This window comes from Periplaneta americana, chromosome 11 (genome assembly GCF_040183065.1).
Source record: "Periplaneta americana isolate PAMFEO1 chromosome 11, P.americana_PAMFEO1_priV1, whole genome shotgun sequence".
Lineage (NCBI taxonomy): Eukaryota > Metazoa > Arthropoda > Insecta > Blattodea > Blattidae > Periplaneta > Periplaneta americana.
In genome coordinates, this window is record NC_091127.1 from 74471915 (window position 1) to 74497862 (window position 25948).

Consider the following 25948-nt stretch of genomic DNA (forward strand, 5'->3'; position numbering starts at 1 on the left):
TATTTGTATAACAAGCTTGATTTAAAGAATATACCACGTAGCCCCACTGTAGATGCACACTTGTCTCGAATCTTGGAGTGTGTATTTGCAGCACTTTTCGTTTTTCAACCATTATTTTATATAATTCTGGATTCCAATGCTGCAGAGATGGACAATTTTTGTTTATGAACATCAAACAAAATACATTAGGAGCAGCAAGAAATGATCTAAGATCTGTACAGATCTTTGCATACAAAACTTAGGCACCCATATGTCGTGTGGCTCCATATAGACAAAATTTTCTTTTCCCCATACGATTAATTAAAAAAATTGTAGTTCCCATACGATGTTGGCCCAGTATGGCTTCCATGACAGCACTGCCTAAGATCATATATTTTTTGTGGAAGTGAGAGTAAGAAAATTAATATTTCACAGAATTAAAATGATTTCTAACAAAATTACTTCTGAACTATAATATAAATGAAATGTCTAGGTTAAATAATTCAGAAAATCAATTTCTAGGCTCTGTTCCAGAGATTTTAGAGGTATTTTTCCATATGTAATGTTCTGTTTTTTTATTAGTTCTCTGAAAATAAACATGCTGTTATTCATGTGGAATTAAGCTGATAATTATATAATTCATTTACTTAGAAGTGTTGAATCAATACCTGTCCCTTTTCATTAGTACGCATTCCAAGTGCTCCAAGCTGCTTCTCACGCATAGCCATAGCCAGACGCTTCTTTTCAGCACGAGTTTGTTCACGAACTTCCTCGATAAGAGTAGCAACGGTGGGATGTGCTCGTAGGGCCTCAAGCAAGTTCTCAGCAAGTGAGCCTACATGTTCATCTGAAGACACTTGCTCTAAGCGATGGATGATAGGTATACAATCTGTTGATACTGCCAACTGTAAGAAGTAATGAACAATATGAAATATTTCTTTACACATATAAATACTGAAAATTTGTGGTGTTACCAGAATACAAGTCTATATTTCATTATTTTAAAAATATGAGTTCAAACACTTAAAAATTTAACAAATGTAATAACTTCGATATTGCAAACTGATGATGCTCACATACTCTGGCTGCCTTTCACCCCCATGAAAAACTTTGTACTCAATTTCATAGGAGACTGAATGCATCCACACATTTAAGGGCCTTTCATATTACTATTAGCAAGGAGTATAATAACAAAATTCAGTATTTTTATCTGTGTATAAGCTAAATCAGTGTTACCTTGCGTTGAGTGATGATTACCTGTGTGGGCTCATGCTCAGTGGCAAGACCTGTAAGGAAGCGCAGGATGTACTTGAGTGCTGGTTTTGAAATGAACTCCTTCCAGTCATCACTATCAGTCCGCATTAATGTGGGCTTCACACATGGTGCATGCATCTGCAAGATTATTCAAAATAAGTCACATTTAAGAACAAAATTAGGTAAGTGTTACTTATGTCCCGACTACTACAGGAACTTGATAAAATACCTTGAAAATGCCTTGGATTTAAAGTATTGAGTAGTAGATCATTGATGTGATCACTGGGAGAGCTGTGGGCCCACCCAACCCACCCTAAATACGTACCTTACTTATATACGAAAATCGTCGTGCGTGAACGAAGAATACCACCATATTTCTTTAATGTAACAGTGGGTTTCAGTGTTGCCAACATAGTAATAATATACACACCCAATCAAACCTTACCTAACCTTTCTCATAATACTACACACGCAATCAAACCTAGCCTGTCACATAATATACACCTAATCAAACCTAACCTAACCTGTCACATAATACTACACACCTGTAGCAACATTCCTCACACTTAGTATCATTTTGTTTTCAATCTGCCAATCATGTCGGTTTCCATCTAGTGGAAGTGGACTGTACTAGTACTACTAATTTGAAGAGGAAGCAATGGTGACTTTCATAATAATTACATTTTACATGTTCTGTGATATACTAAATGTGTTAATGTAGTAATAATTCTCTATATATGGTACAGTAAGATTTTAAATGTGTTGTGGTTGTAATAAAAGTATTGAAAATTGGTTTATAGCGCCACATTGACCCAAAATTACTATGTATAGCAACAAACGAGTATTATGATCACAGATTTGGAGTATTCTGAATGCTACCTTTAAAAAATTTCCCATTGATTTTTACAACAATTTCATGGTAAGAATGTACATCAGATGAACAAAAAGTTTATTACTGAGAATATTCCAGTATTTCCACTATATGCAAGTTAACGCAAAAATAATGCAGGAACAGTTGAAGGGCCTAATAGTGTAAAGAAGTTGGGAAGCAAAGAGAATTGATGTAAAAACGTGAGACATAATACACGAGCTATATACAGGGCTTTCATTTCAAAACTTCAATTTAGAAAAAAAAAAAAAAAAAAAAAAAAAAAAACACGTCAATTTAGATATTGAGGGGGAAGTCTAAAACCAGGCTTAATTGAATTTTAGATTTCACTCCCCATCCTCAGCCATCCCCACTTTGAAATTTCAAATGACACCCCTATATTTTTATACTTCAATATGAAAGAGTATTCAATTGTTTATATACTTCATTAATTTGTTTTGCATTTTTTGTTTTCTATCGTCACCTGGCAACCTGTATTTTTGTTATTATCAGTTCACTGTAGAATGAAAACACAGCTTATTTTGTGTAATTTACTAAATTTAATCAACAATAACAACAATCCAGGTTGCCAGGCGACGACAGAAAACAAAAGATGCGAAAACAAATGAATGAGGCGTATAAACAATTGAATACTCTTTCATATTTAAATATAAAAATATAGGAGTGCCATTTGAAATTTCAAAGTGAGGGTGGCCGGGGGTTGGGGGTGAAATCTAAAATGCAATTAAGTCTGATTTCAGACTTCCCCTCAATATTTAAATTGACGTGTTTTCTGTTTAAATTGAATTTAATTTAAATAATTTGTTATTTAGACTGGGAAGTTTTGAAATGAAATCCCTGTATATCTATTAAAGATATTCTTACATAAATTTAGGATAATCTGCCACATAAGTCTGTGTCAACCACAAAACAATGATAGAAGTGTATGAACAAGGACAAAAAGTATAAAATATTGTAGTTATATATTATGTAACTTGTATGTAAAATGAAACCCTTCTGTATTAGTGGAAAGAAACTCAGCACTCGTCTATGGCTTATATTGAAATTACATGACTGCAAAGAAGTCCAAGCTGCACACAAATTGCATAGCCTACATTATTTTATTTGTTACCATAAAAAAAGACACATTTTCTACAAAAAAATTATTCTACTATCATAATAAAAACTTATCTGATTCAAACAGAACAAAAACTCTAGTAGGTACAGTAGGTTATGGACAGATTTTTAACATTAACATTAACAATAATAATAATAATAATAATAATAATAATAATAATAATAATAATAATAATAATAATAACAACAACAATAACAACTTTGTTTCCAATGTGACAAGTATACTGTATACTAGAGGTATTCAATCTCTTTTGCTAGTATAATCCCAAAATACATTTTTTACCTTCGTGCCCCCACACTGCATTGGAACTATATAAGAAATAACAAAAGACTACTGATGATGTATGCAAAATAAACGATTATTATTATGCAGACAGTAGTTACTGATGCAATAATAATAATAATAATAATAATAATAATAATAATAATAATAATAATAATAATAATAATTATTATTATTATTATTATTATAGTAATAGTAATGAATTATGTAAAATGTTACTGAAGCAAGGAAAAACATGTGTTGATACTGTAAAAGAAAATAATATGTAAACTGCAATAATTTTCAACAAGTATAATAAAATAAATACGTCAGCATTTTTACATACATAGTCAGTGGCATGCGTACAAACTCCGCATACCATTGGGGGTACATGTACCATAGATTGAATACCACTGCTGTATACCATATCACAAAGCAGGCCATGAAGTGTTCGACAGCTATTTTACCACACACATATTTAAACAAACAAATAAATAAATAAACACTGGAAGCTACATAATAAGACAAATTTTCACACCTATAGCTTTTCAGTAGAATTTGAAGTATAAGGATGACCAGACTCTATGCAGCAGAATGTCCTGTACTTCAGACACTCATAAAAATTTAATTTATTACTTACTGTAATATATTCCAAAGCTTGTCTCACAATGCCTAATGATACGATATGATCTTTCAGTGTATTTCCTATTGCATTACGTTCAATTCCAGCAGTCAAGATACACAGAAGCTCCAGCTGAAAAAGAAAAAGGTTTATGTTAAAGAAGTCTGATTTTAACAAGTTTTTAAAATAATAAATAGGCAATTGATGTGAATACTTGGGAGGAAAAAAATCTAATAAGACTGTTATTTTCAACACCAGTAAATAATATTTATAAGATACACAATGTCCTACTTATGTTCAATACAGAATATGATAGTAAAATGTGTATGAACATACCTTGTGCTCATCTTCTGGTGTATGCTCAAAATCAAATCTGTTGAAGTCGGTAACAGAGGAAAAGTGATCACAGAGGAGTGCCATCTTTGTGGCATTGCCATATGTCAATGCTGCCAACACACGTGACAGATGGAGAAGAACAGCTGAGTTGCTACGCACTCCCTGAGCTGTGGTGCATGTCAGGAGAGCCCTGATATGCTCACTGCCTCCAAATGTTTGTGAGAAATGTAAGAAAGATTCAAGTGGCTGTGATGCAGCCTTTGACAGAATTGTTTCCATGATCTGAAAGTTAAATTAATAAAGTTAATAAAACTGTTTAAATCGTAATATGTTCTTAAGTATACAGATAAGGTAGAAAACTGAATACAAGGCAAGATTGGTGTATATGTGTAATTAGTTCTTTACTTTAGTAAGGCGCAAATTAAAACTAATACGATTTTATTTAACATCCAGGTTTTCTAAAAAAATTTGAAAATATTTTACATTCTTTATAATCAAACCTACACATCAAGTGATAAAACTGTTAATGCTCTACAAACCAAAACTTTTATTTTTCAACCATTTTGTTATTTATACACACTTGGAAAGACCCAAAAACACTGATCATTGATTTTGTTTATATAATGCGAGATTTCTACAATAAAAACAGTGCAGCTAGTCTATTCACCCGAACTTTCACAAAACCCTAGCATTTTACACAGTATAGTAAAATCCCTCGTAACCGACACCCAATTAACAGCACTTTTGGTTGGGCAAAAAAATTATGTTTAAATCTGTTGTGTTGCCACAGCATGGTCGTCAGTTTTGCCACATTAGAAAGTTCGCACGAACTTTCATGTTCAGTGAGTATCCGAACATAAAATTAGTGTATTATTTGTGTTGTGTGATGTGTTTTAATAAATAAAATCCACACAGTTTCTATGTTTATTTAGTTATGATCAAGTGATTGAGAAATAAGCTTTGCATGGTTGCAGTTTCAACAGCTGGTATCATACAATATGAACAAGTATTTTTTTTTTTATATTTATTCAATTATCCGGCAAAATCTCGTATCTGGAACTAGCCTGGCCCCTTTGGTGCCATTAAGAGGGATTCTACTTATATTGATAATCAAACCAAGAAATGGATTCGGAACACCTCAAAATCTGTGCTTCAGTGGCTGGCCATGATAATATCTTTGAAAAATATTGGAGTGCAAGAGGTCAAATGACTTTATTGTCAAACGCCTGCCATTAGAAAACAACAACAACACTTATATTGATAAAAATAAAAACAAAAATAAAAATGAATACTGCTTACAGAAAGCTCCAGGTGAAATTTATAGCGTGAAAAGATATTGAAGCTTTTCTTAAGTTATACAACTCATATCAACTGTCAGTGGCTTATCATCTACTACTACCACCATTCCACCAGAAAATTCTCGGCTTTGCCAGCCAACATTAGTCTTCTAGATACTGCAAACCTCCTGCATATGCATGATGATGATGATGATGATAATATATATATTTTTAATTGGTTATTTTACGACGCTTTATCAACTGCTATGGTTATCTAGCGTCTGAATGAGATGAAAGTGATTCAGCAAAATGAGTCCAGGGTCCAGCACTGAAAGTTATCCAGCATTTGCTGGTTGAGGGCAACCCCTGGAAAAAACCTCAACCAGGTAACTTATCCCAATCAGGATTTGAACCCGGGTCCGCTCATTTCACGGTCAAACATGCTAATCGTTACTCTACAACGGTGGACATAATAACAATAAACAACTTCACAACTAAGAAAATCGGGGGAAAGGCATTTTACCTTTCCTTAAATTAAATATGTATATTTTAATTATGTGCATCATCATCATCATCATCATCATACATACATACATACAAATCGCCAACAAATGTTTATATTTAGTCTCTCTTCTGTACAGATTTTAGGTTATTCTTTATTATTTTATAGCTTACTAGATCAATATTTTAATATTACACTTCCACATAAATAATTATACTCCGCATTTACCATCATATACAAACTTACATCTAATAGTTGCTCTGTTATGGCTGCCTGTGAGGCATCACTTTCTCCAGCAAGGCACAACTGTAAAATACCCAAGAATATTCCTATGGCCCCCAGTTCAGGTTGTGTAAGAACTTGCTGATTACGCTGAACTTTTACACATAACCTAAATAGTTTCAGAAGAACTTGAAGTAGTGGCCGAGCTCTCGTAATATCTTTAATGGCAGATAACCGATCCAACATAATCTGAAAATAAGATAAATATATTAGTTCTTGGTAGAATGGAGTTCAGGAGTAAAAAAAATATTGAAAGAAATGTACCATAGTTTCGAAGGCAATGAACAAACACTTCAGAATGAGTGAAGAATTAAAAAATAGAGCTCTGCAAAATGTTATTAATATTAAAAATATTTATGTACGAAACTTAATTTTAATAGAACTATTATAAACAATAGAAAAAGTTTCTGAATTGTGAAATCTTACACTACATCAGCTTTATCATATCTTAATATTGAACCCAAAGTGAATCACACACAAGAAAATTAAGATATATAATAATATAGTAAAACAAAAAACTAAATCACCATACCCTCCCTCGCACAATAAAAGCTGAAGTGGAAGCAAACTAAAAAAGAAATCAAATTAGCCAACAAGCACAAGGGAAGACTTAGGCAAACATCAATAAAATCTGGAACAACTGTCATAGACCTATATTTTATTTAAACTCAGGATATGAATACAGCTGTTCACCACCACAAAAGTAGAGTGCACGAAACAGATAAGTGTACCCTCTGTAAACAAGGAGTTTAAAAAATCAAAGAACTTAAGTGTTCTCTACTGGGAGGAAAAAAGAATAATGAGTTAAATGCTTCCAAATTCAACAACAACAACAACAACAACAACAACAACAACGATCCAAATATAGCATCAAAATGCACATATTATAAGAAGCCAGTACTGAATTTAAGACAAGAAAAATGTACTTACATAAACACAAACCAAATTTAACCTTCTCTTCGCAAATGTAATTTGCTGCAAACTAAAGTAAACTTTCCCAAAAGAAATGGATGAGGAATTTGTTCTTTTCTTTTTGTAAAATACCCTAATTTTTCTTCATCCTGTTCAGCTCAAACCTTATGTTCATCACGCTTTTGCGTTCGCTCTTGTAAAGATGAATCATCAGTCAAATGGCCAGTGTTATGGAGAAATTATAAAAAATAAAGGAACAAGCAAGTCCAAGTGGAATTTGTGGTGAACAAAGATGGTACTGGGACATACTTCCTCAAGATACTCCCGTTTACCCTGCAAGACGAAGATAAATAGTCCATGGAACCACGAAAATGTCTGAATTTGGCAACAACTAACGAGCATTAGAGTAGTGCCTCATACAAAAAAAAAAGTGGTCATTATTAGAAAAAACTTGACACATCACCTGCATCAAGATCATTCTGGTATGATTTTTTTTTATTGGCTGGTACTTCATTCTCATAAAGAATCTACTCAAACATAAAAGTCAGTAAGCTTGATAAAACAAGCATTTTTAGATGAGAAGCATCACACAAAGCCAATTTCTGGAGCTTTCAAAATATCATGGTAATCAATAAGAAACATGACAAAGATATGTAATTTCAGATTAAATGGGGGTCATATTTAAACTAAAGTAGAGAGACAGTATATCCATCCATGAGTCACTATCTGCGACGTTTTCTCCGAGTATGCAAGAGGTGTATTATGTCGAAAAAAATATTAAAAAAGGGACAGGGGATTTATGAGATCACTTGGAGTGCTTGTAATGTTTAGGTTAGGTAAGGATGAGTCAATCAATCAATCTTCTTAATGTATCCATAAAGTCCACTATAGTCCACTGTAGTCTACTCAGTTTTTGTTTTTCATGAGAAATGAGGGGTATTTTGATTGGTGTTCATTATAGATGCCTGTTGCTAGTAGCCAGAGTTGGGGTGTAGTCAAAATATCCTGCAGAGCTGTGTCTTCTGCAACTGGTACTGATGATTTTAACTTACTTCTTTTGTGGTTTATGGACGGACAGTATAGAAGAATGTGTTCCAGATCTTCATTATGATTATTACACCACAGACAAGTAGGAGTATCAGAAAGGTGAAATCGGTGTAGGTACAATTGTGTGACAATGTGACCTGTTCTGGCTCTTGTTAAAAATGTTTGAACATGTCTGGGCAAGTTTTTGTACATTTCCAGGTCATTTGGTTTTTTTTTGAATGGACTGCAAAATTTTTCCTTTGTCAGAAGAGAGCCAATTGTTGATCCATAGATTTACAAAATGAGACCTTACTGAAGCAAAGGCACTGGATAGAGATATCACTTGAAGAGGTCTTGGTTGCAAATATGTTGCCTGTTTTGCAATATTATCGACTTTTTCGTTTCCAGGTATGCCACAATAGGTATCCATTGAAATGTTATTTTCTTTTGGAGTTTTTTTAATTTACTTAGTTGTTTCTGAATTGGAATAATTCTATGTGCGTATAGGTTTGGTACATATTTGATTAAAGATTGCGTGAAAAAACTCAAGATGCATTAAAGCGAGAATGGAGTGTGATGGACCATGTGGAAAACCACAAGGTACTAAGTTCATATTACACTTCTGTTTCTGTGCTACCATGAGTGACATCAGAGTTTCAGAAAAACCTTCCATGTCAAAACATTACAACTTTCCTCTCCTTGTAGGTCGAATATAAGCATTTCATGCAAAAATAAACAAATTAATAAATAAACAATGAAATATTAAACAAATAAACATAAAAAGGATGGATGAATTAATGAATAAATATAAATAAATATATTTTATTTAAATAAAATACAATATTTTTCTTAAATCCTCACTGTTTCGACCAACAAGCATAATCTGAATGAAACAGACAAGCAATGCCTTTCTTGCATTATAACAGAGACTGGCAGCATAGGTGATCATGTCTTCTTTCATGTGTAAGCTGGTCGTAGCAATGTATTCATTTTCAATGACTTGGGTTGACTTTACTCTCTCCATGTTCCATGTTGTTCATGACTGTATTATTACTTGTACATTTACACCTGGATTTTGCCTGTTTTAAGATGGCTAGTGAAAGTGCAGTACAAAAAATAATATTAAAACAGTGATTTTTGTCATGCTCATATAGGAAGAAGAAACAAATGATTAACAACTGGCAGTGACGTTCCAATATCAAAATATCAACATATATGTAAAAGGAAAAAGTGATGTAGGGAGAGATTTTTGAGAGATTGTTTTGCAAAATCTCTACGAAATTTTAGACTGGTTTTGCGGGTGTGATGTGGTAACAAGTTTTACTGGTGGGCATGTTTGATATTCTCAAATAAAATGAATGTCTGTCCTACAGTATTATGCTATCATACATTCTCTCTACGAGGTTTAAAAATTGTTACATACCTGCAAACCACCACAGTCCGCCATCACATTTGCCATTTTGTATACTTCCTCATTGTTCACCTCTTGTTCACTCTTTGCATCTAATGTCTCTACGAATTCTTCAGTAGCATCTCCCAAAAGGCCTCTCATACGGTAAACCACTCGCATTGCATCTCCTTCACCTCCTTCTGCTACCCATACTTTCTTGAAGACCTTAAAATAAAATTTAAAATATTTTTTCTTCTATATAATTAATGTTGAGCATTAATTTTAAGAGAAGATTGTTTAACCATCGAAGTATTTATGAGAATTTAAATTTAATTGAAAAAGAAAAAATACAACTTCCACCATGGCATAAACAATAGTGTTTCCAGCTTAGAATCTGGCAGATCCGAGTTCAATTCTTGATAGGAAAGTGGAAATTTATCCCCTTCCTATTACAATGAAGTGAGGCATGAACCTCTGGAATATAATACTTTTACTTACTTCTCGCACTGGCAGGTCAAGACTAATAATTTTGTTATTTACAAGCAACTCCATGCCATTGTCGTCTTCCAGAAGGGCAACTAGCTCACAGTCTTGGCAGATCTTATTCTTCACATCACGCATGAGTGGGCCTAGGCCTGGTTCTGTGCTACTGTAAGGATTACCTAACATACGACCCTGAAATGGAAGTTTCATATACAAATGTTATATTTGAATATTTATCCCGAACCAAATCACACATTCATAACTTAAAAACTAACAAAATCCATAGAACAATATTACCCAGTAATTAACAAGAGACATTATAAATTAATCTATGCAATATCTTTAACTACTAATGATTTATCTCTAATGTATAAAATACACAAGTCTACTCTGAATTAATTGCCCAAAAAGAAACTTTACTATAGAAATACAAATAACTCTTTCAAGTTTGAAATTGTTACAGAATCTCTTTAAGTTTCTATTATTTTATGTATGCCTATGTTCGAGTAGCAGTTAAAGAGCGTTTGCAAAAGGAAAAAAGAGGGGGGAGGGAGAGATAGAAGAGAGGAAGGGGAGAAAGAGAGAAAACGAGAGGGGAGAGAAAAATAGAGGGGGAGAGAGAGAAAGATAGAGAGAGAGTAATTTATTGAGTAGTTATTCTTTAGTTTCTGGATAAGTAATTATTCTAAGTATGCCTATTGCATTACCTGAGACAGAAAATCAGATTTGTCTGTGGCGTGCTAATATTTTTACAAGAACAAAAGAAATAAGTACTTTTGTAAATAAAATAAAACACATACAAAATATGCTCAAAAAGAATTTGTATTCCCAGTATGGGGTAAATTAGAATCTCAATAATCCAGGAACCACATAAAAGTGAAACAATAATACAGAGTGAGTCAGCCAGGGCTAGACCAGTGTCAGCGAAAAGTTGTACGCATACTAACACTGTGTCATGGCAGTGATCAGACCTCTTGCTCGCATATGTTTCGTGTTTAGTTATTTAAACACGTTCACACAGAGGGGTGCAGCTATATACCGTACATTTAGAGTAGGCTACAGTAGTGTGTCCATTATGAAATATAGCCTTGAACAACGAGTGTTTATTTACGACAACTTTGTGAAATACGAATATTGGAGAACAGTTGTAACAAACTTCTGTCAGTCATTCCCTGATTTGCCAGAGCCTTCTAAAGCAATGATTTACAGTTTAGAGAAGAAATTTCGAACAACTGGATCAGTATTGGATAAGAAATGAACATGTGTGAAGTGTGTTTTCTCTGAGGAGATGTTAGATGAAATTGACTACTAGAGAAAAGTCCTACGACATCATCCTGCTGTGTAGCTCAGCAGGTAGGGGTGTCATAGTCTTCAGTGATAAGAAGTACGAAACAATTAAAATTAAAACCTTACAAAATTCGTGTAGTTCAGAGGTTAACAGAACCCGATTTTCAAAGCAGACTTAGGTTTTGCATTTGGTTCCATATCATTTTCATGAACAACCACTACATGACATAAAAATAGGAGTATGGTGTGCAATGAGCAGACGAAAACTGATTGGCCCCATTTTCTTTGAGGAAACAGTCTCACACAAAGATACACACAGTTCATACTCCGTCCATTTTTTAATGAGCTGAGTGAGGACGAAAAATTGTACAGTTATTTCATCCAGGATAATGCCACAGCTCATACTGCTCATGTCAATGACCGCAATTCAGGAAGTGTTTGATGACATGGTGGTAAGTCCTGGATTATGGCCAACTCAATCGCCAGATTTAAATCCCTGCGATTTTTATTTAAGGGGCACACTGAAAAGTAAAGTTTACACGAATAACCCACATTCGCTTGAACTCAAACAAAATATCTGGCACTAAATTCGAGCCATTTCGGAGAAAAACTGTGGTGAGTTGTTGAACATGTCTTCAGGAGAAGTACAGCCTGCCAGATATCACAAGGACGTCATTTCGAACACAAATTGTGAATTCGGTAAGTATATCATTACACAATACTAACAGCAAAAGCGTGGAATGAATCCTCCGCATATGGTAGTGTCCTTAAGTATGAATCAGCTGCCGTGAGTGCAGTTAGGAGTCTAGTCCTGGCTGATTCACCGTGTAGTACAACCTTAGCAGAAATGTTTGAAGTGTTGGGGATAAATGCGCGAATAATGAAATGATAGTGACACATGAAAGTAGGATGACCAATTTCTGATCACAAAAATACGGGAGACTTGGTCACGACAAATTTTAATGCAATTTTTTGGGGGTGTGAAGGAATAGTTTATATTTTCCATATAAAACTATCAGTTTAACAGAATTTCAACAAATTGCTTTATTAATTGAATTTTGAAAATAAATTAATGATCAGATGACTGAAAGCAAGTAATGGCCTCTTAAACCAATGTATAGTAATTTAGCAATTACTTCTGGTGAGAAAAATTATTTAAATACTAACATTATCTTGTCAAGATAAAATTATTCATATTATTTAGTTCACAATTTTGAGTACAATAAAGTTTAAAAATACATTGTTTTCCAGTTTTAACGTGTTATTATACTGCATTAAAGAATTGACGATCATGATTGATAAAGAAAAATATGGAAGGATCAGGAGACCAATATGGGAGCAGGGAGGATCCAAAAATATTAGCTCAAATACAAGAGTTACCAGAAAATACGGGAGATGTGGTCACCCTACATGAAAGGAGGAAATTTAACTGTAATTCCATTGTTTCATTTCTATAAATGATTAAATGCTGTTTATAGTAAGTACCAAAAAATAGTATAGCTAAGATTTTAGCATGCTTACCCATACACATTTGCAACATGGAAAAAGAACCCTGATATCATCTTTGTATTTCTAACTAATCTTATGCTCAGACTCTAGTAACAGTAAGTTTTACTAGAAACAGAAATTATTATTACGAACCTGCAGAAAGTCCTCTTGCTGCGGATCCTTTTCGAGAGTAAGGAAGAATTCACCCACATCATTTTCTTCTGGGTAAATTATGGAACACAGTCTTTCAAATATGAACACAGGAGTACGTACATCTTGGGGACTATACTTTTGAACAGTCTCAATACAGATGGCCATAAATGCCTTAGTCTCTTGCTCAGTTCCTATAAAAAATGTATAGATCTATTAGTCTATCAGTACAAATTGAGAAGAGGCCACACCATAAAACAAATGAAGTAGAAACAATTCACTAAAAAATCCCAGACATGGCTTTAACTCGACCAAGAAGATGGTGCATGGACGACTAGTGCAATATCAGCAAGAAAATATTATATTAAATAATAACAATTTCTTGAACTATAAAGGACTCCTGTAAATCTTGCAGAAGATGTTTTATGCTACAGGACACAAAATAGCCAACTGAGAAACAACAAATTATGGACTTAAATGATGTTCGGAAAGATATTGGGGTACTATAATTCTACCATTTACCACAATTAATTATACCCATATCACGGGTATTCCAAGGATTTGACGTCATGGAATTAAGAGAGATAAATATTGTATACACCAATATTGATAGCCGACAGAAATTCCTGAAACTGTCACCAATGTCTAAAATCAAGAAAGACATACGGTATGGAAAAGAGAGGAGAAGACTGAAATTACATTCAATATGTCAGAAATTCAGTTGCATACTTCATATTTAAGATAGATACTTTACTAAGAAGCCAGAACTTATAAATACAGTAGAACCCCGATTATTTGTCACTCTATTAACTAATCGACAGATTACACGACTGTGTGTGTGTCTCTCTCTTTTTTTTTTTGCTACAGAAACATATAAAGTAGTACTTTACGTTATATTAGTACGTATTTTTTCTAGAGAGTGTTATTACATGCCTTTCCACTTACATAGTATGGTCTACTCAACTTCTGTATTATATATCAGTCCCCTAACTGCCCATTGTGCAACTCAAACCAAAAAATGGATTGGAACACCTCAAAATCTGTGCTTCAGTGGCTGACCATGATAATATCTTTGAAAAATATTGGAGTGCAAGAGGTCAAATGACTTTAGTGTCAAACACCTGGCATTAGAAAACAACAACAATAACAACTTCTGTATAAAATGTACTCCAAAATGTCAAAAGAAAACTTGTTGTGCTAAGTATCGAAAAAAGTGCAAATAATTGAATAGTTTGGGGAAAGAGAAACTGTGACTCATCTCGCATCAGAATACAAGATTGGTGTTACAACTATGCGCGATTTAATAAAAAAAAAAAAAACAAGGCTGAAGAGTATAAAGTATGTAAATCTATAACATGAGACCTTTACTATTCCTATCTTTCCGCTGACAGCCATTACAATGAGTTTCATTGCCTCTTAAAAACCAGTCGTTGACAACCAAACTTGAATGAGTGAACTTCTGATCCACTATCTTGCAAGTTAAACACAAGATCACGGAGGAAATTACGAAAGTACAAGTAATATTCACTTAAATTACGAAAATATTTTATGATATTGATTATCCGATTTTTTCGATTAACCATTTAGATCATTCCTTCATTACAACGGATAACAGAGGTTCTACTGTTTAAATGAACGATATTTTATACAATGAAATATTAAAACAATTGTATTACTGGTACCTGTTGTCATCTCTTCCAGCAACTCTAGTAGTTTTTCTTGGGTGTCATCAATAAGTCGTGTTCTCTGGACTACTAGTCGTCGTAAGGAAAGATAACCATTCAGAACAGCACCAACAAGGCGACCTTTATACTGTTGTTTGATGCTGTCTTGTTCCAAGAAAGAAGCTAGAAGTTCAGTCAGCATCTTCAACGCATAACCTGTTGAAATAGAACCAAGATAAAGACTATAATAAAATTCCATCAATTTAATTCCAACTACTAATGATAAACTAATGTTTACAGAACCTCAGCTGAGAGATTAACCTACCTGTTTGGACTCACTGTTAACCAAACAACTATAACAAAAATTCCTAATTAGAAGTAAATTGTGCTATGTGCTGTTATGTTTCAGGAACATCCCTTAAATTTAGGTCCTCTATTGAAACGAAGTCCACAGAATTAACAAGTTTTTTCATGATATACAGTGCTTAGTAAGTACAGTACGTCCCAGAGAGCTTTGTCCTAGCCGTGTGGATGTGTCCCTGGCCATTCACATGAAACCAGGCTTTGTCAATATGTTATGTCCCCATATATTAAATGCTCGTACAACTTGATACTGATATTGTAGTGTGAAGTGTTGGGGTGATATTTCAATAAACTCATAACTGTAATAAACTAATTTTAATTCACATGCTGTCAGTTGTTACTAACACACGCAATACCATGAAAGACACTTGCACATCAGCAGTTAATATGTTAACTCACTGTAAGCCCAGCACAAACTGAACTAATGCCGAATATTGATCTCAGCCTTGAGCAGGTTTTGTCTGCTTGGTCTGAAAAGAAATCCAGTTCAGAAGATGAGGTGTTTGGAGGAGGAGAGGAGAAGATGACAATGATAAAGACTGGGAGTAATAACAAAAAGGTTTTGGTAAAGACTGGAGCTGATAATTTGAAAATAGCTTTAAAGGTGCAAGGTTTTTTCATTGTATAAAATTTCCAAAGTGTAGGTCGTATTATATTGAGAGGTATTTTTATTTTTTCATGTGAAAACTTGGTGTCGTATCGTATTGGAGGTCATTATATTCGGACCAAAACAGTACTTTGACTAAATTTTACTCATATATAGTGCAAAAATAAGCTATATTGCTAAAAAATGCTGCAAGGTTGAACATGTGCTTATTGCATCGATCTGACATAAGGGTTTAATTATATTACTAAAGACATTATAGCTCTAAAAAACTGACTGGATAGGAGATCCTAGTAGAATTGTTTCTTTTTATCCAATGCCACCAGGTTGTCATTTGACATTTCTGGTCTCTCCTGGCAATGGCTTATTTGTAACCCACTTCTGAGGTTGGGGTGTCTGGAAAGCGGAGTTACGCTGCCCTGATTATATTATGATAGGATGATTATGAAGTGCCAGGAGATGTCTTAAACCTAAATCTAATCTAATTTCCAGACCATGGACGAACACAGGAACATCCCCCTTTAAGGAAAAGTTTCTGGGTTCTAACCGGGAATCGAACCCGGGACCTCATGAACTGTAGTCAGAAGCTCTGACAATTAGCCCATGAGGCTGATCAGAATTGTAGAATGGAAGGATTTCAAAATAGGTTGTGAAATGTAAACTTGAAGATAGGGAAGACAACTCTCATGCACAACAAGGGCAATGACTCTGTTGGTAAATTGGTTAAACACGTGTATTTACTACTGAATTAGAGCACAGCAATTGGATTAAGAATAAAAATGTACCTTGTGCTAGATCTGAGGTAAGAGTAGTGTCTTCTAGTCGATGAAGTTCCTGTATCTCTCGAGTTAACAATTCAGCTAAGTGCAAGAGCACTCCTCTTACTGCCAGATACTGCTTCCATGGCGGTGGCTGCACCAGACTTTGGTATAAGGATAGGAACTCAGCTGCACTCTCTCCTGCACTACCCAGTTCTCCAAGAAAACCAGTCAGTAGATCCAGAATCTAGAATAACAAAATAAAATGTGTGAAAAACAGAACTAAATATCATTTATTGACAACTGTTAGTTATTTTTAAGGATTTCTTTGAACTACAGAGGCTATTCAAAATCAAAGGTGATAAAGTGACAACGTGCAATAACAACTGTAGAGAGAACAATGTCCTCAGAGACACTTCCGACATAATTCAAATTTCACTGGATTAAAATCTGATGCTACTGCTAAAATAATTATTTATAAGTGAGCTATCACATTGGCATTATTTCTTAAATTCTAAAAAAATATCACATTATAATCAGAAAGATTAGCTAGAGGAAACAAAACAATAGAAGAAGTCAGGCATTTTAAATGCTTGGAAGGTGATCTCGTTTGACTACGATGATTAACACTGCACAATAAAATAGCATGTCGGGGGGGTGTGTGAAACAATCACAAGCATATTCAAATCTAAAGAAGGAAAAGTAAGGTAAGGTATTTAATTTAATTAATAAAGTGTAGCGTGAGTTTATGTACATTTTGCACAATTCTCATCATACATCTCTTTGTATGTTGCATTTACTTCTACAATTACTATGCTTTTACGGAAACAATCCTTGAAGTTGATAGAAACAACAACAGCAACAACAACAATTGAGGCGCTGACATGGGAAAGGTAGTAACTGCCAAAAAAAAAATTTTTCAGGGGAAGCAAAAAACAAATTTATGAACACTTTCTCACTTACATTATTACAGAAACTGCTTTAAATGAAAGGCATACATTCACGTTTGTGTTACATATGAAATTTGAAAAGTCTGGCACAGATCTGTGAAATCCTATTTTATGAAAACACACTCCTTAGCCAAACTGAGAATTAACGTTATTTATACATTATGCACAAATTTTTCTTTAAAATGCATGATACTTTTCATCGAGGAAGTCTAACATAGATAACAAGTCTCTCTTTTTGGCACCACGGACGACTGGTCTTCTTTCAAGGCGTTGCAAGCAATGCAAGTTAGTGATTGACGTTAATGACTGTCCTTTCTTAAAAATTCTGTGCTCTGTCCACATTTCAAGGTCATTAAATGACTGTCTTGTTTTTTTTAGAGGAAAATCAGCTTTTGAGAGTCTAATCCAGTTGAGGGTGCTGATTTTGATAGGAGTTGTATTCAAAAACATGTCACATTCTGCAGAAAAGTCGAAGAAATCCTCATCCTTCATCATTATTACATTATTAGGCCTTATCTCTTCTGGAACCATGGTCTTGCATCTTTTTTTTTCTTTTCTCTATGATGCCAAAATCCCTATCACATGGCATGTAGGAATGTTCTGAAACCAGGAATTTCAAGTCCACTGAATCAAAATGTTTCTTGGCAATAATGTAAATCAGGACCATTAGAATCATCCGATTCTTATTCTGCCCTGCACAGTTATCAGCCCATATTTGTCTAGACACACTCTGATGTTGTAAAAGGAGTTACTACCTTCTCCGCGCCAACAGCTGTGCACATACAACTTACAACATCTAGTGACTACGTTTCCAACTTTGTTTCATTACATACGGACATACTACCTCCTCTGTGCCATTGGCATGGCCATTTACTATCTTCTCAATGAAAAACCTAAAAATTCGAATTTTTGGCAGTTACGACCTTTCCCATGTCAATGCCTCAATTATCCTCTTCCTCCTCCTCCTCCTCCTCCTCCTCCTCCTCCTCCTCCTCCTCCTCCTCCTCCTCCTCCTCCCAGCATGTCCTCCTTTTGAAAAGTCAATAGCAAATATGCCTCTATGTAATATTTCTGTATCACAAAGTTTTTCTTTTAACATATCCTCCCAATTTTATCCTCGTTTTTGTATGCTTTCCTTTATTTGGTCCATACGTCTTGTGCATGGTCTTCCAATTGGACACTTTCCTTCCACTTTCATATTTAGCTTTAGTATCTTTTTGGGATTTTTCATCATCAATCCTTTGAACATAACCAAACCGTTTTAATCTGTTAGTTTTTCAACTTATTTTTAACTTCTCTGTATTTAGAATGATTCTGTTATCATTTCAGACAGTTGTGTTTTTTTTTAATACGCCATGTAGAAATTTCATCTCTGTAGCCTGAATTCTGCTTAAATATTTTTTCTGTATCTCCATGCTTTCGAGGCATATGTTAGGATTAGTTAAAAATTTATTTTATACATCCATCTTAGACTTTACAAGTACATCTTTATTGTACCTATATCAATTAATTTCTGGATTCTTCTATTAATTTCATTTTCACTGTAATCAATTTCAGATCCCTAATAGTACACTTTTTGACTTTTGTTAGATTACTGTCTTTCAGCTTAACATCGCAATATATGTAACAGAATTAGTCCTTTATATTGAGATTCTGATTATGTTACTTGTGATGAAACCACTAAAGTGAAAATAATATAATATGAAGATTCCTTCTCAAATACAAAGCTACTGACTGAAAAGCAGCTATACAATCCTAAACTTTGTTTACCTGGCGGTTGTGGTGAGGAACGAATTCTGATTGTACATTCTGACACTGAAATGTGTCTTTCCAATCTCTTAGATCCCAAACTTCTCGTAATTTTAGAATCTAATCGTTGTTCATGGCTAGGTGTTGTTTTGAAAATTAATTCATGTAGATATCTTAAAACACTTGTCTGAATAAACTTGGACGTTAATTGTATAGATCTTAACTTCTTTGAGGAACCTAAAGTATGTTCTTGCTCTATGTTCACAACAGTTATGGGTATGTTAATTTTGTAAAGCAATTTGGATAGATATTTTTAAGCTCAAAATTTTTGTCTGAAGAACTGACGGGAGATATAATTATGTATATAATTAATTTTTCTCACGAGAAAATCTTAGGACATACCAACTACATAATTTAACTGATCACTTCGTCTTATGTAAGCAAAATAAAATAAAGCATCATTCAAACAGACTTTAAATAAATCATTACAACTTTTTATTTCAAAAAGAGATCCATTAATTATTACTGACAAAATGGTATACCCAAAATCAGTATTGGAATCAGGAATGTAGAGAACGTGTATTTACACGAAAATCTAGAATTCAACTTTTTCAAGCAAGAAGGATAGCATTGCAAAGTAAGCTTTTAATAGAAAAAAAAAAATTGATCAGGAAGAGAAAAAGAAATTGGCTAGATCACTGGCTAAACAAATGTATACAGAAGGATGCACTGGAAGGAATGGTGGATGGGAAGAAAGTTTAGGGCAGAAGTAGTTATCAGGTGATAGGCAACAGTAAGATATTATAAGGATCATATTATGCAGAGATGAAGAGGAAGGCGAAAAAGAGGGGCAATAAATTGAAGAATGGTCGGTTTGCAGTGAAACAGGAAATGATGGACACCACTCAAATGGGGGGACCTGACCACCAGAGGGGATTCAGGCCGGTCTTTAGATAAATATGTTTTAGGGAGAGAAAGACACAAAATATTCACAAAACATTTTTGTACAGGAAAGAATATCTCTTAAAACACATATTATTAAAATAGTAATTATGTTTTCAACAAATTTAAGATCTTTCATCACACTCCCTGTTAGTATAGTATATACACAAGCACAACTGAGCTACATATACTGTATACTACACTGTTAAAAGAAGTATGGGCCAAAGAAAATCAGACCATACAATAACAAGAACTAGGAGGAGGGACTCAACATGCGAAAACAAATTGAAGAGCTTAAATCTACAACTAGAATTTTGTAATTACCACTGCATTCGAACTAATGAATGAATAATACTAAGTTTTACCTCTCTTTTTCGAACAGGAACTTGACACAGACTTTCCAGCATGTTGCAAGCTACTTGTCGGGCAAGTCGGGAACTAGGATTGAATAACACCTGCTTCAACCAGGCTGCGTCTGTCAGTCTCAGGGGCATAATGCCTCTTAAACTCTTCTGCCGCCAGCGGTGTCCATACTTTTCCATGAGATACATAGCTCGTGCTTCTTCCTAATATAACAAGTAATAACATGTTAATCAAGAACCAGATTTCTGGTTTTATTACAAATATACATTCCTGTGTAACTATGTTTTCTTATAAAATGTTTCTGTATTAAAAAAATAAACATAAAGCAGCAAGATAGCAAAGTTCTGATTGCCAAATCTGAAAAATGCTTATATAGGCAGGTGCCTGATTTTGCAATACATAACGTTTTTTTAAGATCTCACGTCGGATGAGTTCAATGCCTCCATGTGGAATCTTGAGCATTGCAACATTGTCAGCGAGTTTAAAAATTAATCATACACTTAATCCCAAAACGTATAATAGATTTTTTTTGCTTATTTTCATGTAATCTAACTCTCCTTTCAATGTGCAGGGTTATATCATTTCACACTGTATATGCGATGACTGTCCAAGTCTGATAGGTGGCCTGCGTGGCATAATTTTGTGAATCCGATACTGATAAGCAGGGAAAGGATTTATATGTAAATACATATTTACTTATAAAGCTAATATAATTTATATTTTGCATTATCTTTATGTTTCACAATGTGTAGGGTTGAAAAATCCTACTTTTATTTTCCATATTTTTCCATATTTTAGAGTTTAGTACATATTTTCGTTAATTTCCATATATTTTCCATATTTCATATAAAACAGTCCATATTATATTAGGTTTAACAATAAAACAAAACAAAATTCCATTAACTTTTAAAAATACATTTCAACAATAGAGATTTAAACACATGTTCAGTAATCCCTTTAACATCAGAGTTATTTGAAAATTAGCAGTCCTATCAACAATGGGAAAGTAAGTTACAAAACTGTATTAATTTAATTTAAAATTTTTAACAGACTTCAGTTGTGCAGCTCAACAGTTAAATGCCAGTCAGAGTACACATAGGTTCAGTTTTGTAAATCATACTATAAAGACGGTAAATATGCCAAAAGTACGTCATTCAGTCAATTTAAAATCAAAACTAACAAGTTACATTTCAGAATTTAAAGAAGATGGTTTATCAACTGACAATAAAATATTATTTTGTAATTTGTGTCAGTGTGCAGTATCATCTACACAAAAGTTCCTGGTGCAACAACACATTACAACTAGTAAACATCAGGCCAACAAACAACTAAATTCCAAGCAGAGACAATTGTTTTTAACACAACCAACAACATCGAATGTAAGATCTGAGTTTAACATCGACCTGTGCCGTTCTCTCATCTCTGCTGATATTCCTCTCTACAAACTAAAGAATAAGGTCTTCAGGGAATTCCTTGAAAAATATACTCAACATACAATCCCGGATGAGTCAACACTTAGGAAGACGTATGCTCCATCCATCTACGATGAGACAATACAGAAGATAAGAGATGAAATTAAAGATAGTTCAATTTGGGTTTCCATTGATGAGACTCCCGACAAAGAAGGTAGACTTGTTGGTAATGTAGTTATCGGTTTGTTAAGTGAACAATATTCTGAACGAATTCTTTTACATTGTGATGTTCTAGAAAAGTGCAATAACAAAACTATAGTTAAACTGTTCAACGAAGCTATGGGTATCCTGTGGCCAAAGGGTATTATGTACGATAATGTGTTATTCTTTATTAGCGATGCTGCCCCTTATATGGTCAAAGCTGGACAAGCATTATCTGTTGTATATCCTAAATTGACTCATTTTACTTGTGTGGCGCATGCATTTCATCGTGTGGCAGAAGTGGTCAGAGACAATTTCCCTAAAGTAGATTTGTTGATTTCATCAGTGAAAAAAGTATTTCTCAAAGCTCCCAGTAGAGTTAACGTGTTGAAAGAAATGTACCCTGAAATTCCATTGCCACCAAAGCCAATTTTAACTAGATGGGGTACATGGCTAGAAGCAGTTGAATATTATGCCGAACATATAGACTCTATTAACAATGTTCTCCTTGCATTGGACTCTGAAGATGCAGTCTCAATTGATACTGCGAAAACAGTTACCTGTGACATAAGTGTGAAGAATGACTTAGCTCACATTCAGCATACATTTTCATGCATCATAAAAACGCTCAAAAGTCTCCAAAATAGGCACCTTTCACTATCTGAAAGTTTTGAAATTATAAATAGTACTGTGGAACAACTGAATCGTGGTAGAGGTAAAGTTGCAGATGCAGTAAGAGCTAAGGTGGACACTGTACTTTCAAAAAACCCTGGATATGAAGAACTACAAAAGGTTGTTGCTGTGATGAGTGGTGAATCAACAGTGAAGATTAACTTGGACTTATCCCCAGCAGACATTGTGAAATTGAATTATGTACCAGTTACTTCTTGTGACGTCGAACGCTCTTTTAGTCAGTATAAATCTATCCTCAGAGACAATAGAAGAAGATTCACTTTTCAGCACTTGAAAGAAATGTTTGTAACCTATTGTTATGGTAACAGACAATAAAAATTGTGTTTTGTTGAAACTACATTGGAAGATAAGGTACGTCCATTATATTTTTTGTTTAGTTTGATTAAAATGTACCAATATTTAACGTACATAGTCATTTTTTTATAATTTTAAGTCCATATTTAATTCCATATTTTGGTAAAAATCCATATTTAATTCCATATTTTGGTAAAAATAACTACATATATATTTACATATTTCATATATTTTTAGTCCATATAAATCCGTTCCCTGCTGATAAGCATGCCTAAAATCTGAGCTGTGACAGAGTCAGGTTCCATCCTCAGGTGAGTAACTAACAAGCCCCAGGACCTAGAGCCCTAAGTTCTTCCAATATTACTTACTTAATTACAAATGGCTTTTAAGGAACCCGCAGGCTCATTGCCGCCTCACATAAACCCACCATTGGTCCCTATCCTGTGCAAGATTAATCCAGTCTCTATCATCATATCCCACCTCCCTCAAATCCATTTTGATCCCATCGTCTCAGCCTCCCCAAAGGACTTTTTCCCTCCAGCCTCCTAACTAATACTCTACATGCATTTCTAGATTCGCCCATACGTGCTACATGCCCTGCCCATCTCAAACGTCTGGATTTAATGTCAGGTGAAGAATACAATTAAGTCTTTCCAATATTGGCATCAGAAACCTGCACTATCCCCAAGATTATTGTTAACTATTGCAAATGATAGATGAAATGAGAGAAAGATGGGAGTGTTGGTGAGGAAATGGGAGTAATTCTTCCCCCATCAAAAGAAAAAATTATGCTGCTGCTGCTGCTGCTGCCGCTGCCACTGCCACTGCCACTGCCACTGCCACTACCACTACTACTACTACTACCACCACCACCACCACTACTACCACCACCACCACCACCACCACCACCACCACCACCACCACCACCACCACCACCACCACCACCACCACCACCACGACCACGACCACCACCACCAACACCACCACCACCACCACCACCACCACCACTACTACTACCACCACTACTACCACCACTACTACCACTACCACTACCACTACCACCACCACCACCACCACCACCACGACTACTACTACTACTACTACTACTACTACTACTACTACTACTACTACTACTACTACTACTACTACTACTACTACTACTACTAACTGGCTTTTAAGGAACCCAGAGGTTCATTGCTGCCCTCACATAAGCCCGCCATTGGTCCCTAGCCTGAGCAAGATTAATCCATTCTCTATCATCATATCCCACCTCTCTCAAATCCATTTTTATATTATCTTCCCATCTACGTCTCGGCCTCCCTAGAGGTCTTTTTCCCTCCGGCTTCCCAACTAACACTCTATATGCATTTCTGGATTCGCCCATATGTGCTACATGCCCTGCACATCTCAAACATCTGGATTTAAGGTTCCTAATTATGTCAGGTGAAGAATACAATGCATGCAGTTCTGTGTTGTGTAACTTTCTCCATTCTCCTGTAACGTCATCTCTCTTAGCCCCAAATTTTTTCCTGAGAACCTTATTCTCAAACATCCTTAACCTATGTTCCTCTCTCAACGTGAGAGTCCAAGTTTCACAACCATAAAGAACAACCGGTAATATAATTGTTTTATAAATTCTAACTTTCAGATTTTTTGACAGCAGACTGGATGATAAAAGCTTCTCAACCGAATAATAACAGGCATTTCCCATATTTAATTCTGTGTTTAATTTCCTCCCGAGTATCATTTATATTTGTTACTGTTGCTCCAAGATATTTGAACGTCTCCACCTCTTCGAAAGATAAATTTCCAATTTTTATATTGCCATTTCGCACAATATTTCCGTCACGAGACATAATCATATACTGTTTCTTTTCAGGATTTACTTCCAAACCTATTTCTTTACTTGCTTCCAGTAAAATCCTCGTGTTTTCCCTAATCATTTGTGGATTTTCTCCTAACATATTCACGTCACAATTAAATACAATTAGTTCATGAAATACCGTGGAGGACAAGAGCCTCACGTTGAAGTAAGGTGGCTGCATGTTGTATGATCCTGGACACCACATTAAATAAACTTATTACGTTTTGAGAACAACAGATAAAACTGTTGGTTCTTCATCACCTTTTTGAGTGGTTTGGATGCAGGTGTGTCAGGTCCCCTAGCTGGCATATGTTGTCGCCACACTTTGTAAGAATGTTTAGGATCACCTTGCAACCACTTGGCTACCTCCACCCTCACTCCTTCTGTTGGCTTAATAGTAGCCAATGCATCCACAGTCTTGTCCTGCAAGTTCACATAAAAATTTGTGTTGACATTATATTACACTTAATACATCTCTTACTGATATGACACAATGTAACTATGTTCACAAATTTCAGCAAATATTTATCTTACAAGTCATTATTACCTTGTTCTTTTTAGACACAGGTTGATCTGGCTTAATAAGGCTTTGCAGAATCTTTAGGCAAGGCAGGATGATGGACTGCATCACTACAGGGGATTTTGAATCTTTACACGCCATAAGAAACAACTGCATAACACATCTACAAAAGTAAAAAAGACAATTATTATAATATTATCATTTTCTTCATGGATTTAGCTTTTTGGCCTAACTTCAGGGGAATTCATCTTTTCACTTATCTAAATGATGTCTAATACCTTGGTGTCCTCTGAGTTTATAATTCAAAATTGTTATA

At 34.6% G+C, this 25948-nt stretch overlaps 1 protein-coding gene across 5 annotated transcripts in view; it reads right to left on the reverse strand.

The window, feature by feature from the left end:
* Positions 1-25948, reverse strand: part of poe (E3 ubiquitin-protein ligase-like protein poe) — a 214135-nt gene that overhangs the window by 14002 nt on the left and 174185 nt on the right. For all 5 annotated transcript variants that reach the window (XM_069839628.1, XM_069839627.1, XM_069839626.1 and 2 more), the window contains 13 exons: positions 25660-25795; positions 25374-25535; positions 20651-20851; positions 16672-16891; positions 14938-15135; positions 13259-13449; positions 10346-10522; positions 9881-10072; positions 6484-6708; positions 4459-4740; positions 4141-4254; positions 1237-1371; positions 648-884 (listed from right to left, as the gene is read on the reverse strand). In XM_069839628.1, the coding sequence (XP_069695729.1) occupies positions 648-884; positions 1237-1371; positions 4141-4254; positions 4459-4740; positions 6484-6708; positions 9881-10072; positions 10346-10522; positions 13259-13449; positions 14938-15135; positions 16672-16891; positions 20651-20851; positions 25374-25535; positions 25660-25795 (2470 nt within the window). The remainder of the gene's footprint in view (positions 1-647; positions 885-1236; positions 1372-4140; positions 4255-4458; positions 4741-6483; positions 6709-9880; positions 10073-10345; positions 10523-13258; positions 13450-14937; positions 15136-16671; positions 16892-20650; positions 20852-25373; positions 25536-25659; positions 25796-25948) is intronic.